Source organism: Camelus bactrianus, chromosome 1 (assembly GCF_048773025.1).
Source record: "Camelus bactrianus isolate YW-2024 breed Bactrian camel chromosome 1, ASM4877302v1, whole genome shotgun sequence".
NCBI classification, from domain to species: domain Eukaryota; kingdom Metazoa; phylum Chordata; class Mammalia; order Artiodactyla; family Camelidae; genus Camelus; species Camelus bactrianus.
The window spans coordinates 34015246-34037995 of NC_133539.1; the positions used below are offsets into that span (position 1 = coordinate 34015246).

General features: G+C 33.6%; 1 protein-coding gene across 1 annotated transcript in view; it reads right to left on the reverse strand.

The window, feature by feature from the left end:
- Positions 1-255: 255 nt before the first annotated feature.
- The window catches only part of POU1F1 (POU class 1 homeobox 1), a 237296-nt gene continuing 214801 nt past the window's right edge, over positions 256-22750 (reverse strand). Inside the window, exons 4-9 of the mRNA XM_010966454.3 lie at positions 15313-15739; positions 12345-12416; positions 4555-4779; positions 2369-2533; positions 1551-1611; positions 256-701 (exon numbers count right to left, since the gene is read on the reverse strand). Coding sequence (XP_010964756.2) covers positions 491-701; positions 1551-1611; positions 2369-2533; positions 4555-4779; positions 12345-12416; positions 15313-15454 — 876 coding nt within the window. The 5' untranslated portion in view covers positions 15455-15739 and the 3' untranslated portion in view covers positions 256-490. The remainder of the gene's footprint in view (positions 702-1550; positions 1612-2368; positions 2534-4554; positions 4780-12344; positions 12417-15312; positions 15740-22750) is intronic.

A 22750-nucleotide genomic window follows, 5' to 3' on the forward strand; every position in this document is an offset into this window, starting at 1 on the left:
CAATAATAAAATTCTAAGGCACCTCTGGTTCATAAGTGCAAAACTTTTAGTTCAGAAAAACTATTAGAGGTGATGCAAGCAGGATGTCAGTTAAGGACTTTTCTGATTGGATCCTCTCTGGTGATATTCTTTATGTGACATTACTGCCTGAAACAAAAAAGCAGATTTATAGCCTTTGGAAAAAGAACCTTTAAACTAGAAGACCCATGTGCACACTCATGTGTATGTGTGTGTGTGGAGAGAGAGACACTGGGAGAGAGAAAATCATTGTTTTATTCCTTTTAGTCTTTGGCTTAAAATGTACAATGTGGCTTCAGAGAATAATTCATCAATATAATTTAAACTGTATTTTTGAAAATAGAAAAGGATAGATTCTACAAAAGTTACTGATATTTTTTTTTGAAGCTAACCAAATAACTAATTCTATTTTGGCTAGAGAAGAGAAAGGAATGAAAAAATAGAAAACCTGGCTATTACATGACAGGAAACCTTATCTGCATTCAAGATGCTCCTTAGAAATAGTAAATAAACTCTGATTCAGACTTGTTTTCACCCGTTTTTCTCTTTGCCTTCGGTTGCAAAACCAAACCCTCACTACTTCTTTCTCCAGATTCAGTTCTTCAGCCATCCGCAGGATCTCTTGAGAGGAAGGTTTATTCTGTTCTCCAAAATGTCTCTCTAGAGCGTCTTTAGCAGCAATACTGGGAGGTGGGGAGATGAGGGGCAAGAAGAGAGGGATAACCTTTTTAGGAATGTTTTTAGCAGATCAAAATTAAGTTAGGTTGAATTTCCTAAATAATAACATAAAAAGGAAACTTAAAGACTCTGAAAATACTGTCAAAGCTCTTCAACAAAGATAAATGTTCAGTTTGTTGAACATATAGAGGCTTAACTACTGTTAGCAGAGTCACAGGAAGAAATAAGAAAGTGGGAGAACCCAGACTTTGTGTTTATCCCACTTTGTGCCACAAGAGGGCACTGACTTCCTGAGAAGGAAATAATTCTGTAGGCATTTCTAAATTTCCCCCAGAAATCATTTAGGTTACTTACAAGAAACGAAATCTTTAGTGTACCACTAACCGACCAAAACAAAACCTGCATTTTATCAATTCCTAAGTGAGCCTCTGGATTTTAGAAAAAGATCAATGAACAATCTTTCTGGTTTGAAATGCAGGGAGTCACCCTGGACTTAAAGAGACAGAAATACTGATGACTGATAACAACACAGATATATTGCCAGAGCAAGACCTGTACTTAAAAGGACAGTAGGAACAGTCACTCCTCTGGAAGTGATTGTTCAGTTTCTGTTTTATTCGACACTTGCAGAACAAAACTGTTCTTGAATCAAACAATACACAGTTTTCCATCAAATTTAAAAATTTCTAGCTATTTCCCACCATTAATTTATTAAATATTATGCTCTTTTTACCAATCTTGTTTTTTCAATTGACTCTATTCATTTTTATGTTCTATTGCGTTTATGCTTAAATGTTCATTCTATCTGTAAGATTCTTTTTCTTCTCTAGAAACTTAATATCTCAAAAGTGTACCTGATAGTTGTTCTCCGTTTCCTTTTCCTTTCATTTGCTCCTACTTTCTCATTGTATAAAGCTGTGATGAGAAAACAATGATTACAAAAACAAAGTAGGTTTTTGTTTTAAACTGTCAGAACTGTACTTCAAGTTTTCTTTATAAAATGATGCGAAATAAAATCACCGTATACCTTTTTTAAAAAATTATTGTAGTCTACATCATTTTATATTCCAAGCCCTAGATTAAAATGTTAATGAGAAATAATAACTTTGCAAAAACAATTGTCTTTAAGTCATATCCCTACCTTACTTTTGTTGGAACACTTGCTCTAAATGCTCTCAAACCTTGCTCTTTATCCAGCCTTGACATCAATATAAGAGGATCATTTTATCATATTTAAGTGCTCATCTGGCAATAAGCTTATGTTATTCACTAGGAAGACGGTTGTGCAAGCGCTCTGGCTGCACTGATATGAGGTTATAAAAATGATTTACGTACAATTACTACAGCACATAGCACAGAGGCAAAAAGGGAAAAACTCTGCACGTGTTGGAAAAAATCATTTCACCGCTTCAAACCTGTGCCATGCTCTCTAGAAGCTCTCCTTCTCCAGTTTATTCTCTCACTATTTCCTTTCCCGGTAAATTTCTTTCTACACTTGCATTGGCCTTACTTGTTTTCAGTGTGACGAAAGAAGACATTTTTGTCTCATCTCAAGAGAAAAATCAAACCAAACGAAACCTCAAACCTCTGGCGTTAGCATTCATCCAGCCAATGGACACCATTGTTTTTAGGCTGAAACACCACAGAGTCTTGAGAAACCCGGCTTTAGTACCTCCTACTTGCTCAGCTTCCTCCAGCCACTTGGATAATATTGCTTTTAGTTTGCACGCATTTTTGAAGCTGAGCTGCAGGTTTTCGAATCGGCAGATAGTTGTTTGACTGAACTCAGAGCCATGCACGGCTGCCAGGGCTTCCCCAACATTCGTTTGGGTGTAGCCTGTGAAACAAAACAAACACCCTGAGCTTCTGGTTTTCGAGAAGCATTCGTTTTGGTCCACCATCGCAGAAATCTGTGTAGCTTTTTTAGTCAACTGTTAAATACTGCTTTTAACCCTATATTTGTTGGCACTTTAGAATAACAGTAAGGTTCATTGTAGAATCATCCAGTATTTCCAAAAATATTCCTTCTCACTAATAAACTATTTGTTTAGAAGTTAAAAGAATTCAGATAGAAACATCATGATATTTAGCCAAATTGGTTAGATGTGTCAAACACTTTAGAAGACATTTTAAAATTCTCTCTTTGTCATTATTCTTAAATATCTGATGATATGTGCTCAAAAATCGATAGTACATTAAATATAATGCATAAAGTATATGGTGATATAAATATTTTTATCTCAACTGTAAGAATGGAAAATCTAATATGTTGAAGGATGTCAAATAAAACTATGAATTGTGTTTACTTTCATATTATGAGACTTTGATCACACGACATTTTATATATACCCCCAAGCATATTTATTATATCATTTGGTAATGCTTCTGTCTCCAAGCAAAAAATTCTCAAAGATTGTCTCAAACATTTTTAGAATGCAAGTTGATAGAAGTCATCAATATAGAATTTGAAACATTCACAGCAATGTAAATAGCAAATTGAAAATGAATGTCATACAGATGTCTACTGCTGTGTTTGTGACAAATAGTAACTACATATTAATTCAGAGCCTCAAGCTATATACCTGTATGCATAAAATGTTTACATATGATGCCCATCAATAAATATTAAAAATCACTGATGGTTCATTCCACAAGTGCATAAGTTTGCACTAGCATTTCAATCTGTTAAAATATACTATTTCATGCATTTAAGTCAGTTTTTAATTATAGCCATTTATGTTAAAAACACTTTTTCAGTAGAAAGTGAACAAAGGCTATGAATAGATGGTTCACAGAAAAAGAATCACAAATGACTGTCAAATACATGAAAGAACATCTTTCATTCTTTACTCATAATAAGAGAAATTTATTATATAAAATAACAACTTTGACCTTTCTGATTTGCAAAGATACAAAAGATTAATAGCATATTTTTCCTTCAACAACTATTTTCTTATTCCATGTGCCTGTCACTGTTCTAAGTGCTGAGGATATGCCATCAAGGAGAAAACAAAAATAAATAAATAAACAACAAGAGACTCCCATTTGCACGGAGCTCATAATCTGAAAGGTGGCAAAAGAAATATCCACAGTGATAGTATATTTGGGTACAACTTCCATAGAGACCAATTTGACAACATCTATTAAAATTACAAATACGCATGCTCTTCTTTGATAAAAGTAATTTTGCTTTTAACAGTTTTCCTACACATATATTTATAGAGGTACAAGACGGTATGTATGAATTTAATCATTGTGGCTTTGTTTTTGTTAGCATAAGATTGAAGATCATCTAAATTCTCTAAGTAAGAGATTGGTGGTATATTAATAAAATGGAATTTGACAGATGCATTTTATTTAAAGAAAGCTCTCTAAAAACCAATACTGAAAACTCTCCAAAATAAACAAATTTAAAAAAATCTGTCTGAAGAAATATATGTATTTGCTTATATGTATATATGCATAAAATATCTTTGGAAGGATATCCAAAAAACTAACAACATTGATAAACAGGAAGGACAAACAGAAGGAATACATTTCCCTTGTACATTTTTAGCCTTTGAATCATATGAACATATCATCTACTCAAAGAAATATAGATAAAAGCAGGTACTTCAAAATTAATCTTTGAAAAATAGTGCCATTAATTTTAAAAACTGTGTATTTTGGAATTAAGAACTTTACAAGGAAATGAAGGTTTTTGTAGGTTTTTCATAATTTGAGTAACTCACATCCACCGTGGAGATGAAGAATGAGACCTGTCTTGAACTTTGGACCTGAGTGTAAGAGACTGAACAGTAATAGAGTAAGAATTTGCAGACCAAGTTGTGCACCCCACTGCTCTGAACAAGCACATACCTAACTTAATTCTTCTCACTTTAAATTCATTGGCAAACTTTTCAAGTTCCCGGATTTCCGGAGAATCCATGTCTATTGGTTCTTCCACCAACTTGCTTTTCCGCCTGAGCTCCTGCTTGAAATCAGCGGCTGTGGGGTCCTCCGGCAGGAGAGGCTGGTGCATGGGGGGAAAGCCATGACTCAAGGCATGGTCGGGAAACTTATAAAGACAAGGGGTTAAGCTGCCTGGAACAAGAAAAGGAAAGGACCATTTGTCGTTATCCCCCATTTCTGTGCATGCAAGGGTTTGGCTCATAAGAGCCCCCTATTCTGGGACAGCCAGTCTCAATTCTGAAAGGTTACGCGACAGTCAGGCTTCTGAAGTAGACATCAGAGTAGCTTAGTATAAATGCAATGATCTATTTTCCACCTTCCTCAGAGCAGCAAAAACAAAAAGAATACAAAGCCAAAGGGAAGAGGCAGGGACTTGCAAATAATTAAAATAGAAATAAGCATATTTCACCAAAGTGTGAGTTTTCCTTCATTTTTTTTCCCTTAAAAGACATTTACTCCTGGGAACCTCCTCCTGAGGTTCAACTCTTACCAGAATGTATATTTTGATCTCTGTTTTCTGAATTCACTGAACGAATAATCTATGATGTTTGTTATAATCAAGGCACAGGGCTGGGAAGTTTTTTTAATATAGAAAAATTGATACTGTAGTATTAGGAAGCCCCACTATTTTATCAGTAGATGCTTAATTTCAAGGGGAAAGAATCATGTCTGTTTTTAATTTAGCAAAGGCAGGTAAAAAGAAAGATTATGAGAATCTAAAATACATTAATGTGGTTAAACAACTTTGAGGAGTAACAGATATTAACAAAAAGTTATTCTTAAAGTTCTATTAAAAAGTCAGCAACAAGATTTCTTGAAAAGTATAAAATATAATGGTATCATCTCTTGATTATTATTTAAGAAGCAAAAGTAAGTGGCAAGGAAGGGTGCAATTCTAGATATGACAGGTAGATACGACATACATGATGAAGCATTGAATCCATTGCATGAGTTAAAAGACAAATCACAGAAAACTAAAAGATCTAATTTTTCAATTGCTTCTAGATTTCATTCTTCATTTGAAAAGAAGAGTCTGTCTCAGCTGGGGAGCATGGGTGAGAGGATGTTTTAAGCCAGGTTCTCACTCATTTTATTTATTTTCTTCATCAGTACATAATATTTTTATTGATAGAGATTTCACTTCAATTTATAGTAAATGACACATGTATAACCAAGACATTTGGGTATAAATAAAATATTCAGCAATCAAGAATTTTCTTATGAGTATAAATAAATATTTAAACTAAAAATAAATTACTAGAGAATATATGCAATAATTATTCTTAAAAACTTACTGAAAAATATATCCAATTTATGCTATCTTTAATCTTTCCATAAATACATCCACAAATCAGACATGAGTAATAGTGCATTTTGCCAGAATATATAAATCTTACATTAATATATCAATATATAATGAGAACGGAATAGTGGAAGTCAGCAAATTGTTGACATATTATTTATATGAGAATATGTGATTAGGAAGTGTACCCCTAGCCAGTAGACTGTTTGACTTTTCTGAAGCAAAATACACATGCAAATGAGAGATTAAACAAAGTAGTATAAAATAAATGTAGCTGTTTCACAGTGTAAAAGTATATATAAAGGAAACTATTCCACCGTCTAGAACAATTCATGCTACTTTTACAAACCCAAATTAGCCAGCTTTACTTTTTAAAAAGTCACTTTATACTTTAGTGGTTGGTATACTGATCAGGCTAGATAAAATGTTAAAAAGTAATTGTATTGATTTTTAATTTATTACATAGCTCATTTTAGAAAATGTTTACTGTCTTTGGGGTTCATTTTTAGCTTTCTGTTAGTTTTAGATTTCTTCTAGTTGAAATAAAAGACTAACATATATTAAAAAAAACTAATCACATTTATTTTAACATCTGCTTAATAATTATCTCAAGACTTTTCTTTTGCTTCGGCTTTCAGAGTTGGTTCTTACACATACGTAAAAACCTTCACTTCTTTCATCATCCAGAAATATCACATGTCACTTACTACATCTAATGATGAAATACTCTGAGAAACAATAAAAACAGATAGAAGAAAACAGGCTGCTGTTTGATTTTGCACACTCAGTGTATTTTAAAGCATTTTAGATAAGTCATTTAACTTATGTCAAAATATTTTTATTTACATAAATAATTTGTTGCCTGTCATTTACATGAGATGCCATAAGGACTGAATTATATTAGCAATCTTGACCATTTTCAAATTTTCTTGCTGATAATTATAGTCACACACTGCTACAAATCTACGGACTATTTTCATTTCACATTTATCATCTTATCCTTATATAAACAAATAAGGTAGAAAAGATATGTATTTTTTACTCACAAGTTAAAATCTAAGTAAAAATAAGTTAAATAATGCTCCTTGGGTACTATGATGAATTCACTATTATAGTTTGAAACTAGAACTGAAATCCAGTGAACTTTGCAATAAACCACATCAAAAGAATAACCTAGTTCATTTTTCAGGTAGTCTATACTGAGAGAAATCAAATAACTTAAAGATGTATGCAGTTTAAATACATTCAGCTACATTAAACAAATGCTCTCAGACAAAATATTATAATTATTTATTAAATATTGGAAGTGTGCCATCTCTATTTCTGGAAAATTGTAAAGGTAGTTTATATATACATTATAAATACTCTGGAATAATGGACATTTAGAAAATAAGTTTTAACATGAGTCTATAAAATAGACACAGGAAAATCCCACGTTCCCATGTTTGACAATCCACAGAGAAAAGGAAAACACAATGTGTGAGATCTTATTTTTCATTAAATGGAAGTATTCACAATTAGCTGCAGGGACAGTTTTCCTGGAACTAACCTTAGAGAGAAATTCATGACAGTCACAGGCACTGCCAAACTGCAGTTTTTATCATAGGACCTTGTATTTGGGGGAGAGTGGGAAGTAATCCGTATGGTATGCCTAAGATATTTTAAAAATTTTTTCTAAAGCCTGGATTATTGAAAAAGAGAAGGAAAGAGGGAAGAAGATAAAAGACGTGGTGAGTCGGGTGCAGCAGAAGGCCCACGATCAATTTCCAAAGCACCGATTAAGCAAAATTGTCTATAAGCCTCGAACAAGCGCACACCTAAATAGCTCAGACATGTTTGCACATTCTTTACAGCCCAGTGTATCTTTTCCCACTGCAGATCTACCCACCACAGCCTTTCTGAACTGCTCTGCGTGTACATCTGTGTGGCAGAGGTGAGAGAACGGAGGTAAGTCTTTTCAAGCAGGTGATGGGGAAGCCGAGGTCCAGCCTGCCTTGCAGGGACCTGCTCCAGGTCCCATGATAGGGGCCAACCTGCTTTTCTGCAGAAGCCTGTTCTGCCAGATGCTAACTGACAATACCTCTGAGGTTACGGGCTTGAAGCCTTAGAAGAACAAACGGGGAAGTGGAGGGACACAGTAAAATACCCCCATCCTGCTGTAGACATCCATAGAAAAGGGTATTTCCATTTCTTTTTTTTTTTTCCTTCACGCATGACGGCGTGAAACAAATCATGAATTGGAATTGCGAATTTTTTTCTCTTTTGTGCATTAGTACATCCTATCCACGGGTAACAGGGGTCCTCTGCCTGGTTTTGTAAACGAGGTTGACTTGGAGCACCGAAACGCCCACGTCTCCATACGGCTATGGCTGCTGTACAATCACCGAGTTGCGTAGCAAAGAGAGACTAGAAAATTGAGAGAAAATACATCATGCTAGAGCTACTGAAAGTCCTTTCATGATCCTGAGGCAAAAGATGGTTACAATTAGTCCTTCCTAGTGTTAACACGACCAGAATGAATTAGAGAAAAATGAAACTTAAATAAAACAAACAAAAAAGACAACTTAAGAACAAAGAGATGGGCTCCAAAGTAAACTGTTTCTCTGTCGCTGTCAAACAGCTTCTGTTGCCTTTTGTGTTAGCCCAGGAGAAAGGGCACTTTCAGCCATACTAACCTTTCTTTTATTATCCATTTCTCATAAAAAAAGAGCAGACATTCATCGTCGTGATTAATTCCCGACATCAGCTATTTTGTTTTCCTCTTAAAATTAATCTTTAAACAAGGACGTCTTGGGTGGTCGTTAACACCACATAACCTTGCTGGGTTTAGCCATCATCGCTGTGTCTGGTTTACTCAGTTTCCACAGGACAGCGGACAAGGCACACAGCTCATTAAGCTTGTTTTCTAACTTGGACGCAGCTTTGGAAGCTGGAGAACAGACCCAATCTCAGATACTCAGGAATAAGAGTTCTGAAAGATTTTTGTTGTTCTCTCATTTTCTTTTGTGTTTATCTAGACGAGATTTTTGAGTAGTATGTATAATTTCCTATTTCCTGGTATCTATACTATAGGCTATTGAATTATCTAAGTTCTTAGGAGGCAGACAGAAGAAGGAATCTAGCTGCAAGTTTATCTGAAGGGAAGATCAAGGAGAAAGTCAGGCTGAGTTGGTACAGATTTGCCACAACTCAGCTCCAGCAGAGCTGTGGGACCCACGGCAACCTGGATATGAAGAGACTGACACTCTGAGTTGTTAAGTGACTTGAACAAGGTTTGTAATTAGTTCCCGGTGTGACTAATTTAGTTGTCCCAGTCATTCTCTTTGATATGCCCACATCTGGACTACGAGGCACAGTGGATTCATCGGATGATGAAAGTCCTCCCTACCAACCTTAACAAAATATTCGCTATAGCTCTTGCCTTCCAGTGGGTTATTCATTTAATGAAATGCTCAAAGTAAATTCAAACATCAGAGTGTGGTGATAAAATAACCATATTCAAATAAAGCAATTTCATACCCTTTGAAATATTGTTCTTTTCACAGCGCCCCTTTTTCGTGGAGTGTGTGACAATGAACCGGTCGGCTGTTGATAAGACACTTCTGTGGATTGTGTGGAAGTGGTTGATTTGATGAATGCCTTGAGAGTTCTCAGAAAATTCAAATGACATAACCAGGCTTCTCTTGTGTATTTTATACCTTTGCTATTTTACTTTTGAATTGCTGTGTTTTATAACGCAGTTTGTGTAGCTTCTCTGGGGATAACGGCATAAGGGTTCAGATTCCCTGAGATTTAATCTGCCACGATGCAAAGGCTAATGTGAATATATGTCAAAAATAGTGACATCGTAACAAATTATAAAGCACATCACATTTTAATGATCTCCTTCTCAAAAAATATTCAAATATAATCTCCATGCTTTCCATGGTGAGGTTTTCTTTCAGTGACAAAATATATTTAATTTTGTTTAAAGACTACCGCGATAGCTCCAAATCTTAGGACAAACATTGGGCTCTTGATTGTCGCTAACCCAGGCTTTGAATGATCTTAAAGGGCTTCTCCAGGAGCCTCTCCTTTTTAACCGTAATGAGTACGAGAGTTTGCTGAGTACCTGCCGAGGGAACTCGTGCCAGCCTGAGCCTCCTGCGGACTCATTGTGAACCTGGGCCTGTTCTCCCCGATCCGGGAAACTGGAAGGATGTTAGATTCCTCAGGCCAGCTGTGACCTCACCAGGCCAGCAGCCAGCAGCCTCGATCTGGTGGGAGGGCGGTGGTCGCAAAAAACCTTCTTAAAGTATTCGATCTGTAGCTGATTTTATCTCTGCGCTTGCTGGGTTTAGGGGGCGCCTGAAATTGCACCTGGGTTCCTGGGAATTACCAAGAAGGAGCAGCACACGGCCAAGAGCTTGTCATTTCTTTTCTCCATAATCAAAGTGTGGTGGAGGCCACAGAGAGCATTCTGCCTGCACCTCTAGTGGCGAAATGCGCGTCATTCTACTCTTTTATAATGAAAGCAGTTCATCATCAGCGGGGGTGGTTCTCATTAACCACGAATACTGATTAACTGCTAAGAATATGAATCATAAATAATCCACTTTCAAAGGGAAAGAGAAAAATATGGCTTTCTTTATTTCTTAATTATTAAAAAGAGACACTAAGATTTACAGGTAACCATTAAGAACATCAGTTTTCATTTTACCATCAAGGTGAGGATACTAGTTTATTCAGAACGCCTCAATAGAAGTTAAAGGAAACTAATTTGTTCGGGAATATCTAATTTTAAAGTTTTAAAGTTTTATTTAGTCTTAAACTGAGAAATTAAAGTTTGGTGAACTAAATTCTTTAATTTTATTTCAAATTTATAGACATAAGTCCATGTTTGATTTTTTATTATCTACTCTGGATAACAAAACACAAGAAAAGATTTCCCTAATATGTGATTCCTTTATCCAGAGTTTCTCTCTCAATATCCCACAAGTGTGCACGTACACACACACACACACACACACACTCTTATAGTCGCACGTAGAGCTTTAGTAGTTTATTGTCACCCACAATATTTCTCTCCCTGCTGCAGTAATAAATATAACAGTTTAAAGAAAACCTAAAAAATTCTGTGCACAACAAAATTGTTTCTCTGGCCATGTCCTAAAACTGCCGTAAGTTTTGTGATAAGTGGATCTGTTAGGTCAGATTTTCCTTTTCCTTAAGAAATGTGCCTTCGAGATTTCCATACAAGTAGTTAATCTTGGTCTAGTGATGACCTACTTATCCAGAGGAAAAAAAGATATGTAACTTTCAACTATTTCAGTCTCATTTAAGACTCAAAAACAACTCAGAAAGGGCTGACAAACACTGAAACAACTATCACTAAAGTAGCTGCAAATCACTCTTAGCCTTCAATGTCTTATTTATCTTCATGGACCAAATGTCCAGAAGAAATATTGCCATGAGGGGGAGGTCCTGTAAATCTGTTCTGTCTACTTTGGTAGCTGCATAAGGTTATCGAGCACTTGAAATGTGGCCAGTGCAACAGAGTTTTAAATTTGACCTTATTTTAGTTCAGTTTCAGTTGCATTTAAATTTAAATAACTACATGAGGTTAGTGCCTACTGTATTATTACTGGAGGCAAGCCCACCAACGGCATAAACAAGTAACAATCAGCAGCTTGGCAGTAGTGAATCAGAATAAAAATCATACATTATCATTCTAAGTGAAGTAAGCCAGAAAGAGAAAGAAAAATACTATATGATATCACTTATATGTCAAATCTAAAAAAAAAAAAGATACAAATGAACTTATCTACAAAACAGAGACAGACTCACAGACATAGAAAACAAAATTAGGGTAACCAGGGCAGGGAGTGGGAAGGGATAAATTGGGAGTTCAAGATTTGCAGATACTAACTACTATATATAAAATAAATAAACAAGTCTCTTCTGTATAGCACAGGGAACTGTATTCAATGTCACGTAGTAACCTATAATGAAAAAGAATATGAAAACAAATATATGTATATGTATGACTGAAACATTATGCTGTACACCAAAAACTGACACAACATTGTAAACTGTCTATACTTCAATAAAAATAAAGAAATAAAAATATATAATTATTAAAAAAATAGAATAAAAATCTTACAAAGCAAACACAAGAGTTAAGAAGCATCACAGTTCAGGGCTGTGTACAGTAGGGGCAATCGAATATAATCATTATGATCTCTGAAGACATCACAGATCAGGGAACGTTTCAAAATGCAGTGGTTTAACCAGCAATTTCCAAGGTGAAGAGATCTGAATTTCATGACACACTCTAGTCAAGATTCCCTCAAACCCAGGAAATCCATGTAAGTGTCCCCAACTCAATCTCATATGTGAAGACAATTTTTCTTACCTGCCATCACTCCATAGGTTGATGACTGGTTCCCATAATGACAGGAAGGAACAGAATAATGAAGTCCTGTTGCTGTGTTTCCCAGTGTCGTCACCAAGAAATATGTGCACAAACATTTAGGAGTTTGAATCAAAGACAAAACAGACGGGACTGGTAAGAAAATGTATGAGGATTCAAGACACATTCATTTCATTTCAAAAGTACACATTTATGTGATTATTAAAGTTACATGGCAATAATTTGTTCTCATATGAGGGAAGTTCTCTGATGAGTAGGTAAAAACTAGATATTGAAATTTGTCTCAGATAATGAGATCATGACCCATCAAAGTGGACTATAGCCTTCATTAATTATGTCCAGTGCTCCACATTAGGGTCACTGACTGGATTGAACCTTGGCTAATTGGGAGTTGCAGAATTCTTGCAGGTTTCACTCAATATAGACATTGCAAAGAACTGACTAGAGGACAGTCTCTTAAAACCCTTGTATAACATGGTATTATAAAGTAGTTTTTTTCTGGAACAATAAATACAGAAATCAACTCTTCGAACAGTCTTTACTTTTGTTTATTCACCTAATAAATTTCTTCCAGCAGAGGAAATGGCAGAGCAATTAGCCTTTTATTGGATACAACCATAAAAATCTCACTAAATTCAGAGATTTATGAGAAACCTGTATGATGGACGTAGGTTGAAGTTGAAACCATGAGGTTGTACATTTTCTGCATGCACACAATTAATTTAATAATTCTAATGATAAAGCTGGTCAAAAATAAGATCACTGACTATTGAGTGACTTGAGGTCTCCAAAGGTTGAATCTGATATATAAACATAGCCTCACTAATAAACAGCTATGTCTCATAGAGGTAATGTGTAATTTGAAAGTAAATTTGAATTACTAAACTTTAATCAAAGTTTAAACATAAATCGCCACTTTGACTAAGGAAATAAGACTCTTGACAATAAAATCTTAAGCCAGTGTTTGCCTATATATTTTATTTTCTCTTTTTTTCCATCATATCCTGAATATAGTGGTGGATTTTCATAAATATAATTGTATCTTCTTGAATAAATATGAGATATTATAAAGTTTAGATTTAGAATCCTTTGAAAATATTGAGATGTACTCTAGTGACCAAAGACATGAAGTCTCTTTAGAAAGTAAAACAAATTTTCTCTAACTATAGCTCAATTTTTAATATTTTAAAATATCTGTGTAAATTTTCATTTTACACCTGACACGTAGTGAGAACTGAAGTCATTTTACATTATTATGATTACTATGCATTCCAAAATTAAACAGATAAACATGAAACACATTTAACATTCAAGTGCTATTATAATCAGTATATTACTAATTCCTTACTTAGGCAATTAGATGTATAGGATTACAATTTGATAGAAAAATTAAAAATTTAATGCTATGCTATTTAAAACACATTAGGTCATTTTTACTGATTATGAATTTCTTTTACTTCCAAAGTTTAAATATTTTGTTTCTCTGATTTGGGGGAATTGTATAAAAGCCAGGCTAATATACTAAATATCTTATTTATTTTTAAATAAATAAATAAGGTTTTGAGCCTAAATTTGCTTAACTACTACCTCAATTCTAAATTTTATTTTTATTCTGGCCAAATACTATCCACACACAGTAGATTAAACAATGCATTATTCTTCTCATCCCAATTTCTAGAAAGATCTATTATTTAAAATATACAATTAGCTATGTGATAATTATTTAAATTTATTTATACCACAACTCTTTGATAAAAAAGACTTTATTACATTTTCCTAAAAATATGTTTGAGGATATTTTCATTAGTATATTTTAATTAAATTTTGAGAATCTTTATAGTAGATAAAAAAAACCTCTGCATTAATAATTCTATCAAAGACTAGATGTATGATCTCTTGACACTTTAAAATTTGGCTGAAGATGAATGCCAAATTTACATATATGTTTGGAAGCTGCTTAATATATTGAAGATAACACTTAAATATTTTAAATCATCATAAAATATATCAACTCAAATTTTGATTTTTAAATGTATAAAATTAGGTCATATTTCGATTGCTTTTAAAACAAGTGGAAAGTGAATAGTATGTTGCTATTAAACAGAAGACGTTTACTCAGCTTGAATTTTTTATAAATCAACTTCAAAACACTTTGTTACTGCGTAAAACTGGACACATTAACAAAACATACTTATCTGCTTGGTTGTGTTTGAGATAATATATTTGAATTCATAAGTTTAATTTTCACTTAAAAAAGTTAAGTAAGAAATCAATAAAACTTGGTTAGACATTGAAATCTCTTCAGAACTCAATTTTGAGAAAAATTCAACTCAGTTCATGGGCTCTAAATATTATATTGCTTCTATATTTGATTTCTGAGTTTTTAGTTATGCTAAAAAGGTAAGGGTATTAAATTAAATTAAATAGTCTATAAAAAAACCATTTAATTATTTAAACATTTAATTATTTTTGGAAATCCATCGTTGTTGGTATTGGGGATCATTTAGCTGTGTTTACTATGAGGTGTGTTGTTTTTAGTCATGGTAGTAAATATAACCTAAGAACCAAATAAATCTCTAAGATAAAGAAGTAACATCTTTTAGACACTAAATTATTTCACACTGTTTCTTCAGCTTTGCTATTTATACATATATGTTTACATAAAAATAGTTTTCATATTAGAAGTAGCCAGACTCATTGTTTACTTATGTAGAAAACAGATCTTTATAATAAAACCAACAGTGATCGAAATGACTACACTTACTAATACTTCTTGAAAATTTTCTTAGGCATTTTGGCTTCTTTAATATCCTTAATATTTAACTTAACACAAAATTAACATGAAGGAGAAAGTAAAAGAAGCAAAGAGATTCTGAACTAATAAGATTCAGAGCATCCTCCCCGACATCTTTAGGGCCAGCCACATGTAGACCGCTGTTGGAGCCCGTACCTGTGGACATCACGTTGGTGGCATGGTTGGAGACTGGTAGGCACTCGGCAGCGCTGTGGTGCATTATCAGAGGCAGAGTTGCAGAAGACTCAGAATTCAGAGGTATAAAGTTATCAGCCGAAGTAAAAGGTTGGCAACTCATTCCCACAAGAGAGTTGACAAATGAGGAGAAACGCTGCTCCCCTAGTCAGAGTTTTATTATATTACCATCTCAAAGGGCCGTTTCAAATCTCACTACCTGCATATATACATCAGGGAGGCGCTGAAGCACCAGGAGGGCTCGTGCTGGTATTTATACTGCAGGGAAATCCCTTTATACATGTTAATCATCTTTTCCCAGGGGTATTGCTTTATCAATCTGGACCGTCTTCCTTCTTCCCCAAACATCATCCATGCCCCAGAGGGGAAGCTGGTTCTTGGGTACAGACTGAAGACAAGAGAGAAATAGAAACTTTATTTGACAACTTCAGATAAAAGTGTCCCTCAAAGAAATAACACTACAATAAATTAAAAGGTACTAAGTGTCTTTTTGCTATTAATACAATGACAAACTTATACATATGAGATTTTTTTTGAAACTTCTCATTAAATATGAAAAATAACATAAGAGAAGTACACGCCACCTAATTTTAAGAAACTGAATTTTTAAGTTTAAATTGAAAGAAGCATAGAAAACTAAACATGAGAATGAATGTATTACCAACTACTGATTCACACTCAATATAATTTTGAAAAACTATAAAGGCCAATTGGCTTTTTACTATATTATAAATAAAAATGGTAAACTATTGAATAAAATTTTGGTAATTTGTAGAGAAGATGAAAATGAGGGATAGCATTTCTCTCTTGATTTCAATTTTCTCATGAAGAACATACATTTAGTAACCTCTTACTAGATGTCGACACTGTTCTAAGGCACTTTGCATGGTTATGTCAGCAAATCTCACAATGTCTCTGTGAGATCTGCTCTGTTCTCACTAAGCTGGACTGTGTCAGAGCCTCTGACCTTAGCCATCCCACTCCAGAATCTGCACTGGTGCAAACTTTCCACACAAAGTATACTGGCATTATAAGAGAATGAAAAAAAATAATTTACTGTTCCAAGTTATCTTGAGACATTTCATAATATGAAATTTCAAAAAAAAATCTAATGAAACATGATCCTTGCTTACATGCATAAAATCTATGCCTGTCAGGTTACGGCTGGTCGCTATACCATCCCTAGTCTACATTCTAAAGATAGTATTGCATTCATTCATTTATCTTTAGAAACCATGATCATTGCGAAATAGTGATACTGATATTTATCTTCAAATCAATTGTTTGTAGTACATTTTTTTTCTATTCTAAAAGTGACATATTCTTCATTCTGAATTCTCTATCTTTGAATTTTTATTAGTCTTCTCTAGTGAGAGAAGAAGGTTAGAGGTAATCAAAAGTATTTCACTCTTGCAGAGTTCTTGTAATTTTTAGATTTCACATGTACAAAAAAGTATTTTTTTCAATGTGTTTATAAAGAGAATTTGCTAAGAAAATTAAATAGTCTATAGGACATCAAATATTTTAAAAATTAAGCTAAATGATATTTAGGAGGAATAGCACTTGAAATCTGTCCCTAATAACCTTTTTTTTTTTTAAGTTATTGCCTGGAATAGCAACAAAGGACTTCCCCAGTAGTTTGCCATACTACCTGAAATTCTAAAATTACAATCTTAGACATAATTTCCTTAATAATTGTTCTAAAAATTTTAACTATTTGTGCTATAAGGTACAAACCAGACTTAAAATTGTGTAAAGCCTGTAAGTAGGTGTTCCCATTATAGTCTTCTCACTTGGTGATATAAACCATAAACTATTAATTTATCAAATTTTAAATCAGTTTTTGTAAACAGTTTTAATTTTGCACAGTATTGATTTGTATAGCCCTATCATATTTTAGCCATTTCTTTATTGTTGGGTGTTTGTATTGCTTTTCACTTTTATAAATAACAATGCAGTTAACTCTGTCCAAAATCTTTGTTTTTAAAACATAATGCATTTTTACAATTTATCTGTAGGATTATTTTGAATATCACTCCCCCACTTAAAATAGATGTTACAAATGGGATTACTCATTCTGACTTATGAGATTTTTAAAGTTCTTGAAAACATTCTCAAATTGCTCTAAAAAAAGATATTTTTTAAAGGAGTTTTAGGTTCACAGCCAAGTTGAGCAGAAAGTACTGAGGGTTCCTGTATGCACCGTGCCCCGGCACACGCACAGTCCTCCTCTCTGTCAACATCCTGTACCCGGGTGATACATTTGTTACAATTGATAAACCTATGATGATACATCATTATCACCCAAAGTCCATGGTTTACACTAGCATTCACTCCTTTGTAGATTCTACTGGTTTTTGACAAATGTATAACGACTTGTATTCACAATTGCAGTATCATACAGAATAGTTTCACTGCCCTAAAAATCCTCTCTGCTCTGCCTATTCTTTCTTCCCTCCCACCTACTCCTGATACCACTGATCTTTTCATTGTCTCCATAGTTTTGCCTTTTCCAGAATGTCTATAGTTGGAATCTCACAGTATGTAGCCTTTTCAGATTGGTTTCTTTCACTTGGTGATGTGCATTTAAGTGTCCTTTTTATGGCTTGGTAGCACCTTTCTTTTTAGCTCTGAATAATATTCCATTGTCTGAATGTACTACAGTTCATCCATTCAAGAACTGAAGGACATCTTGTTGCTTCTAAGTTTTGGTGATTGTGAATAAGTCTGCTGTAAACATCTGTGTGCAGGTTTTCATGTGGACATAAGTTTCAGCTCTTTAGGGTAAATACCAAGGAGTGAGACTGCTGGATCGTATGGTGAGAATATGTTTAGTACTGTAAGAAATTGCCAAACTCTATTCCAAAGTGTCTGTACCACATTGTGTTCTCACCAGCAATGAATGAGACTTCTTGTTGCTCCACATCCTCGTCAGCATTTAGTGTCATCACTATTTTGGATTTTGGTCATTCAGGTAGGTATGCAGTGGTATTTCACTGTTGTATTAATTTACTATTCTCTGAAGGCATATGATGTTGAGCATCTTTTCATATGTTTATTTGCTGTCTGTTTATCTTCTTCAGTAAATCGTTCAGATCATTTGTCCTTTTTAAAACTGGATTGTTATTTGTTCTTATTGTTGAATTTTAAGGGTTCTTTGTATGTTTCGGATAACAATCCCTCATCAGATACGTCTTTTGCATATACCTTCTCCCAGTCTCTGGCTTGTCTTCCAAGTTGCTTTCTCAAACAATTTGTTCTATTATGATTTGGTTTCAAATATCAGGAACAAATTGAGCAAAAGAATGGCTGTTTATTATTAGGAGATATGGAGGTTTCTTGGAACTCATGGAGGTCGGGCCATAGAGAGACTGAACAGGAAATGAAAGCCATCTGCCATGTCTCTCTGACCTTCTTATCTCCCTTTCTCTGTGTCTCTCACTTTTCTCTTTCTGTACAGCACAGCCTAGGTTGAGTCCATCCAGGGCCACCTCACAGATCTCCAGATCGCACCTTAAGCTTTTAACCAAAGAGATTTCTTTGCTGTTTCTCAGTCTATATTTATGAGAGAAACAGGCTGATTGTCCATGACTTTTGTTGTGTTCCAGAAGCACAACATGGGTCCCCATGCTCACACTTGTGAATGAATTGGTTTGCCCTGGAAGTGTTCAGGCATTTGTAGACAATGAGGGATAGATTGTTATCCCTGGAGACACCCTTAAAATGTGACTAATTTGATTCCACAATTTCATAGTAGCACCAGTAGAGAAAACGTGATATTTTTGGTGCATTCTCAATGTTATTACTAAAGTTTAAATACTTAGCTTTATTAGTTTGTTAAGACAACAACATATTGTTAATTTACCTTGTATCTTTTATTTCTAATATGCTGTGTTTTCATGTTTATATTGCCTATTTGTATTTATTATTTCGTTAATTAACAGATACTATGTATTTACCTTTTACTTAATATCAATTAAATTTTATTATCAATTTGTATGTGCTTTTAAAATGTATTAAGAACATTAATTTTCATTGTTTTTATCACTTACTATTAAATTTTTAAAAATTTCTTGTCTTTTAAATTTGCTCTAGACATTGACATGTATATTTTGTGCATGAACTAAATATGTTGATCTTTTCCCTCGTGCATTTCTTAATGATTTTGTTTTAAAATTCTCTTTTGCCTAGAAATTTTGTTTTTGTTGTTTTTTGTTATTTTTAGAGCCTTAAAAAATTCCTCCTAACCTTTTAAGCTGCTACATGCATTATGTTTCTAGAGTTAACTTATTTAAAAATTTTTTCTTCCAGTTTTATTGAGATATAATTGACATATAGCACTGTGTAAGTTTAAGGTATACAACACAATGATTTGACTTACACACATCATGAAATGATGACCATAATAGGTTTACAGAACTTCCATCATCTCATATAGATACATTAAAGAAATAGAAAAACAAATTTTTTCCTTGTGATGAGAATTCTTAGGATTTACTCTGCATATAATGTACAGCAGTGTTAATTTTTATAATGTTGTATATTACATCCCTAGTATTTATTTATCTTGTAACTGGAAGTTTGTACCTTTCGACTATCTTCATCTAATTCCTCTTTCCCCTAACCGACACCTCTGGTAGCCACAAATCTGATCTCTTTTCTATAAGTCTATTTCTTTTTGAAGTGTAATTGACCTACAACACTATGTTAGTTCATGGTACACAACATAGTGATTTGATATTTCTATACATTCCAAACTGATCACTATGGTAAGTCTAGTTGTCATCTGTAACCATACAAAGATGTTACATAATTATTGACTATATTCCCCATACTATATATTTCATATCTGTGACTCATTTATTTTGTAACTGAAACTTTGTACCTCCTAATCTCCCTCACCTATTTCTCCCCTCCTTTCATCTCCCTTCCCTCTGGCAACCACTGGTTTATTCTCTGTATCTATGACTCTGTTTCTCTTTAAGTCAAGTTTGTTCATTTATTTTGTTTTCTAGATTCCACATATAAATTAAATCAAAAGTATTTGTCTGTCTCTGTCTGACTTATTTCACTTAGCTTAATACTCTTTTGGTACATTCATGTTGTCACAAATGGCAAGATTTCATTCTTTTTTATGGCTGAGTAGTATTCCACTGTATATATATACATTTTATGCATTCATCTATTGATGGGCACTTAATTTGTTTTCATGTCTTGGATGCTATAAATGATGCTGCAATTGAGTTCATTTATAATTACTTAGATACTAATGAAAATTATAGCATAATTTGAAAACTATCAGATAAATAAGAAGAAAAAACTTGCTTCAAGCTAAGGTAATAAAAGAAAATACAGCAGGGGTCTTGGTCAGGCATATTTGTTAGTCTGGTTCACTCACTGTAGCTTCTCTTCAATTAAGCAAATAATTATTTTTTAAAAATACACTGAGTTTAGACAGAATGATCACATTTTGACAAAAATATATAAGCCCAGAAAAAAATATTATACTATTAGGAAATAAGACTCAAGTCTATTTATCTCCAGGTAGTAGAATTGAATTTTTTTCCCTTTTTCACATTTTGTTTTCTAATTTTTCTATACTTTTTGCATGAGTTGAGAAGTATAGTAATAGTTCAGCATGTAGCTAGATTTTGGATCTAAACTGTTTGGACTTGAACTCAATCTTGACACCTTAATAACTATGTAATGATGGGCAAGTAACTTCACCTTAAAGTGTCTCAGTTTACTTTTTCTGCAAAATGGTGATAATACTAATACTAATACTCATTTTATTTAGAACAATGCCTGGCATGTGTAAGTGCTCAATAAATGTGAACAATTTTATCACAAATAAATTTTAAACAATAAATATTTATGCTTACTATGTGCTTTATGTATATTACTTCATTTGATTCTCATCTTAATCCAGTAAGGTTGACACCGTTTTACAGACTGGGAAATTGAGGAATAGAGAGGTCAGAGACTTACCAAAACCATACAGTAAGTAGTGGAACTGGTATAGGAATCCAGTTCATTTAAATCCATTCATTTAAAGCCTGAACAAGCTACAGAATACTGCCTTTTGTTATATGCAAAAAAGGTATAATGATATTGAGATTTCTCTAACTCTGGTTCCCTATCTCTGTGTATGATTTCTATATTTAGACTTTTTGTTTATTTCATGACTTCAGGGAGAAAACATGGAAAAAGAGCTAATTCTCTACAAGGTATAGTGTTCTCAGCTTTTCAGCATGTGGATCTTTATATAAACCTGTATTAGTACCCAGGTATTCTACATGAATAATATAGATATTATTTCTTGTAGGGTAATGGACTGGCACTGCTGAATAATTTAACTCTATTCAATAATGTGTTCAATTGATATTAACAATTCTTTCATTACCAACTTGTAATTCAGATCACTTTGAACTGATTAGAATTTGTGAATATTTTATATGTTTTATATATATAATATATACAGAGAGAGATTAAGAGGGGGAGAGAGAGAGAAGGAATTAAGATGGGGGAGTCCCATCAGGATATGAAAATGAATCTAAATTAATTTATTCAGTTTATCTAAGTGACAATAAAATTTAGTATTCCCACAACTCATAACTTTTGAAAAGATGATAAATTTTACTCAAAGCAGTTTTTAAAGAAGAGATTATACAGCCATATGGCTTGAAAAGAAACTCTGTTACATTCGAAACAGACGTTATTCAAAACACACATCAGTCGTGCATTTATATTTGGCTCTTTATTGATTATGAAAGTAGCAGTGAATGTGTATATTATGCAGTTTATTCTTCCTTAAATTCTTTCATGTCCAGAAATCAAGGTTCTTTATTGCCCAAGGAAGAGATAATTTCAATGACTTGCAACCTTGCTGAAGATGTATGCTTTCTTAATGCTGTCTAAAGGGTAAACTTGTTACTTATGGAAAATAAACGTCAAGGTGAGACACTGACTTAGGAATGATGCTTGCCCACAAGGACCATATCGCTGTTGTACTACACTTCATAGGTAGATTTATTATTTGCCTCACTCACTTAAATAGAATAAGTCTTGTCTAAATAATGAGCTGCTGTGCTTGAATTAATTTAGTTGGAAAACCTCTTTGCTCTGGGTTTCATTTACAACATTAATACATGATACATAGAGGTATGTTTTGGAGTGCGTAAATCTTTCACAAGAGATGTTTGCTATTTGAAACTAAATTAGAAGTTATATTGTTATTCCTTATACTAATGGTGTTAAAAAAAAAAAAAGATTAGCTCCTTAGTAGTCTTATTGGGTGACACAAGGATATCATATGGTGTAACAAGAAATGTACACAGAACACAGCAAATTAATTGATACTGTGCCGAGTGAGTCTGACTTCTTTTTTCATTAGGCATCT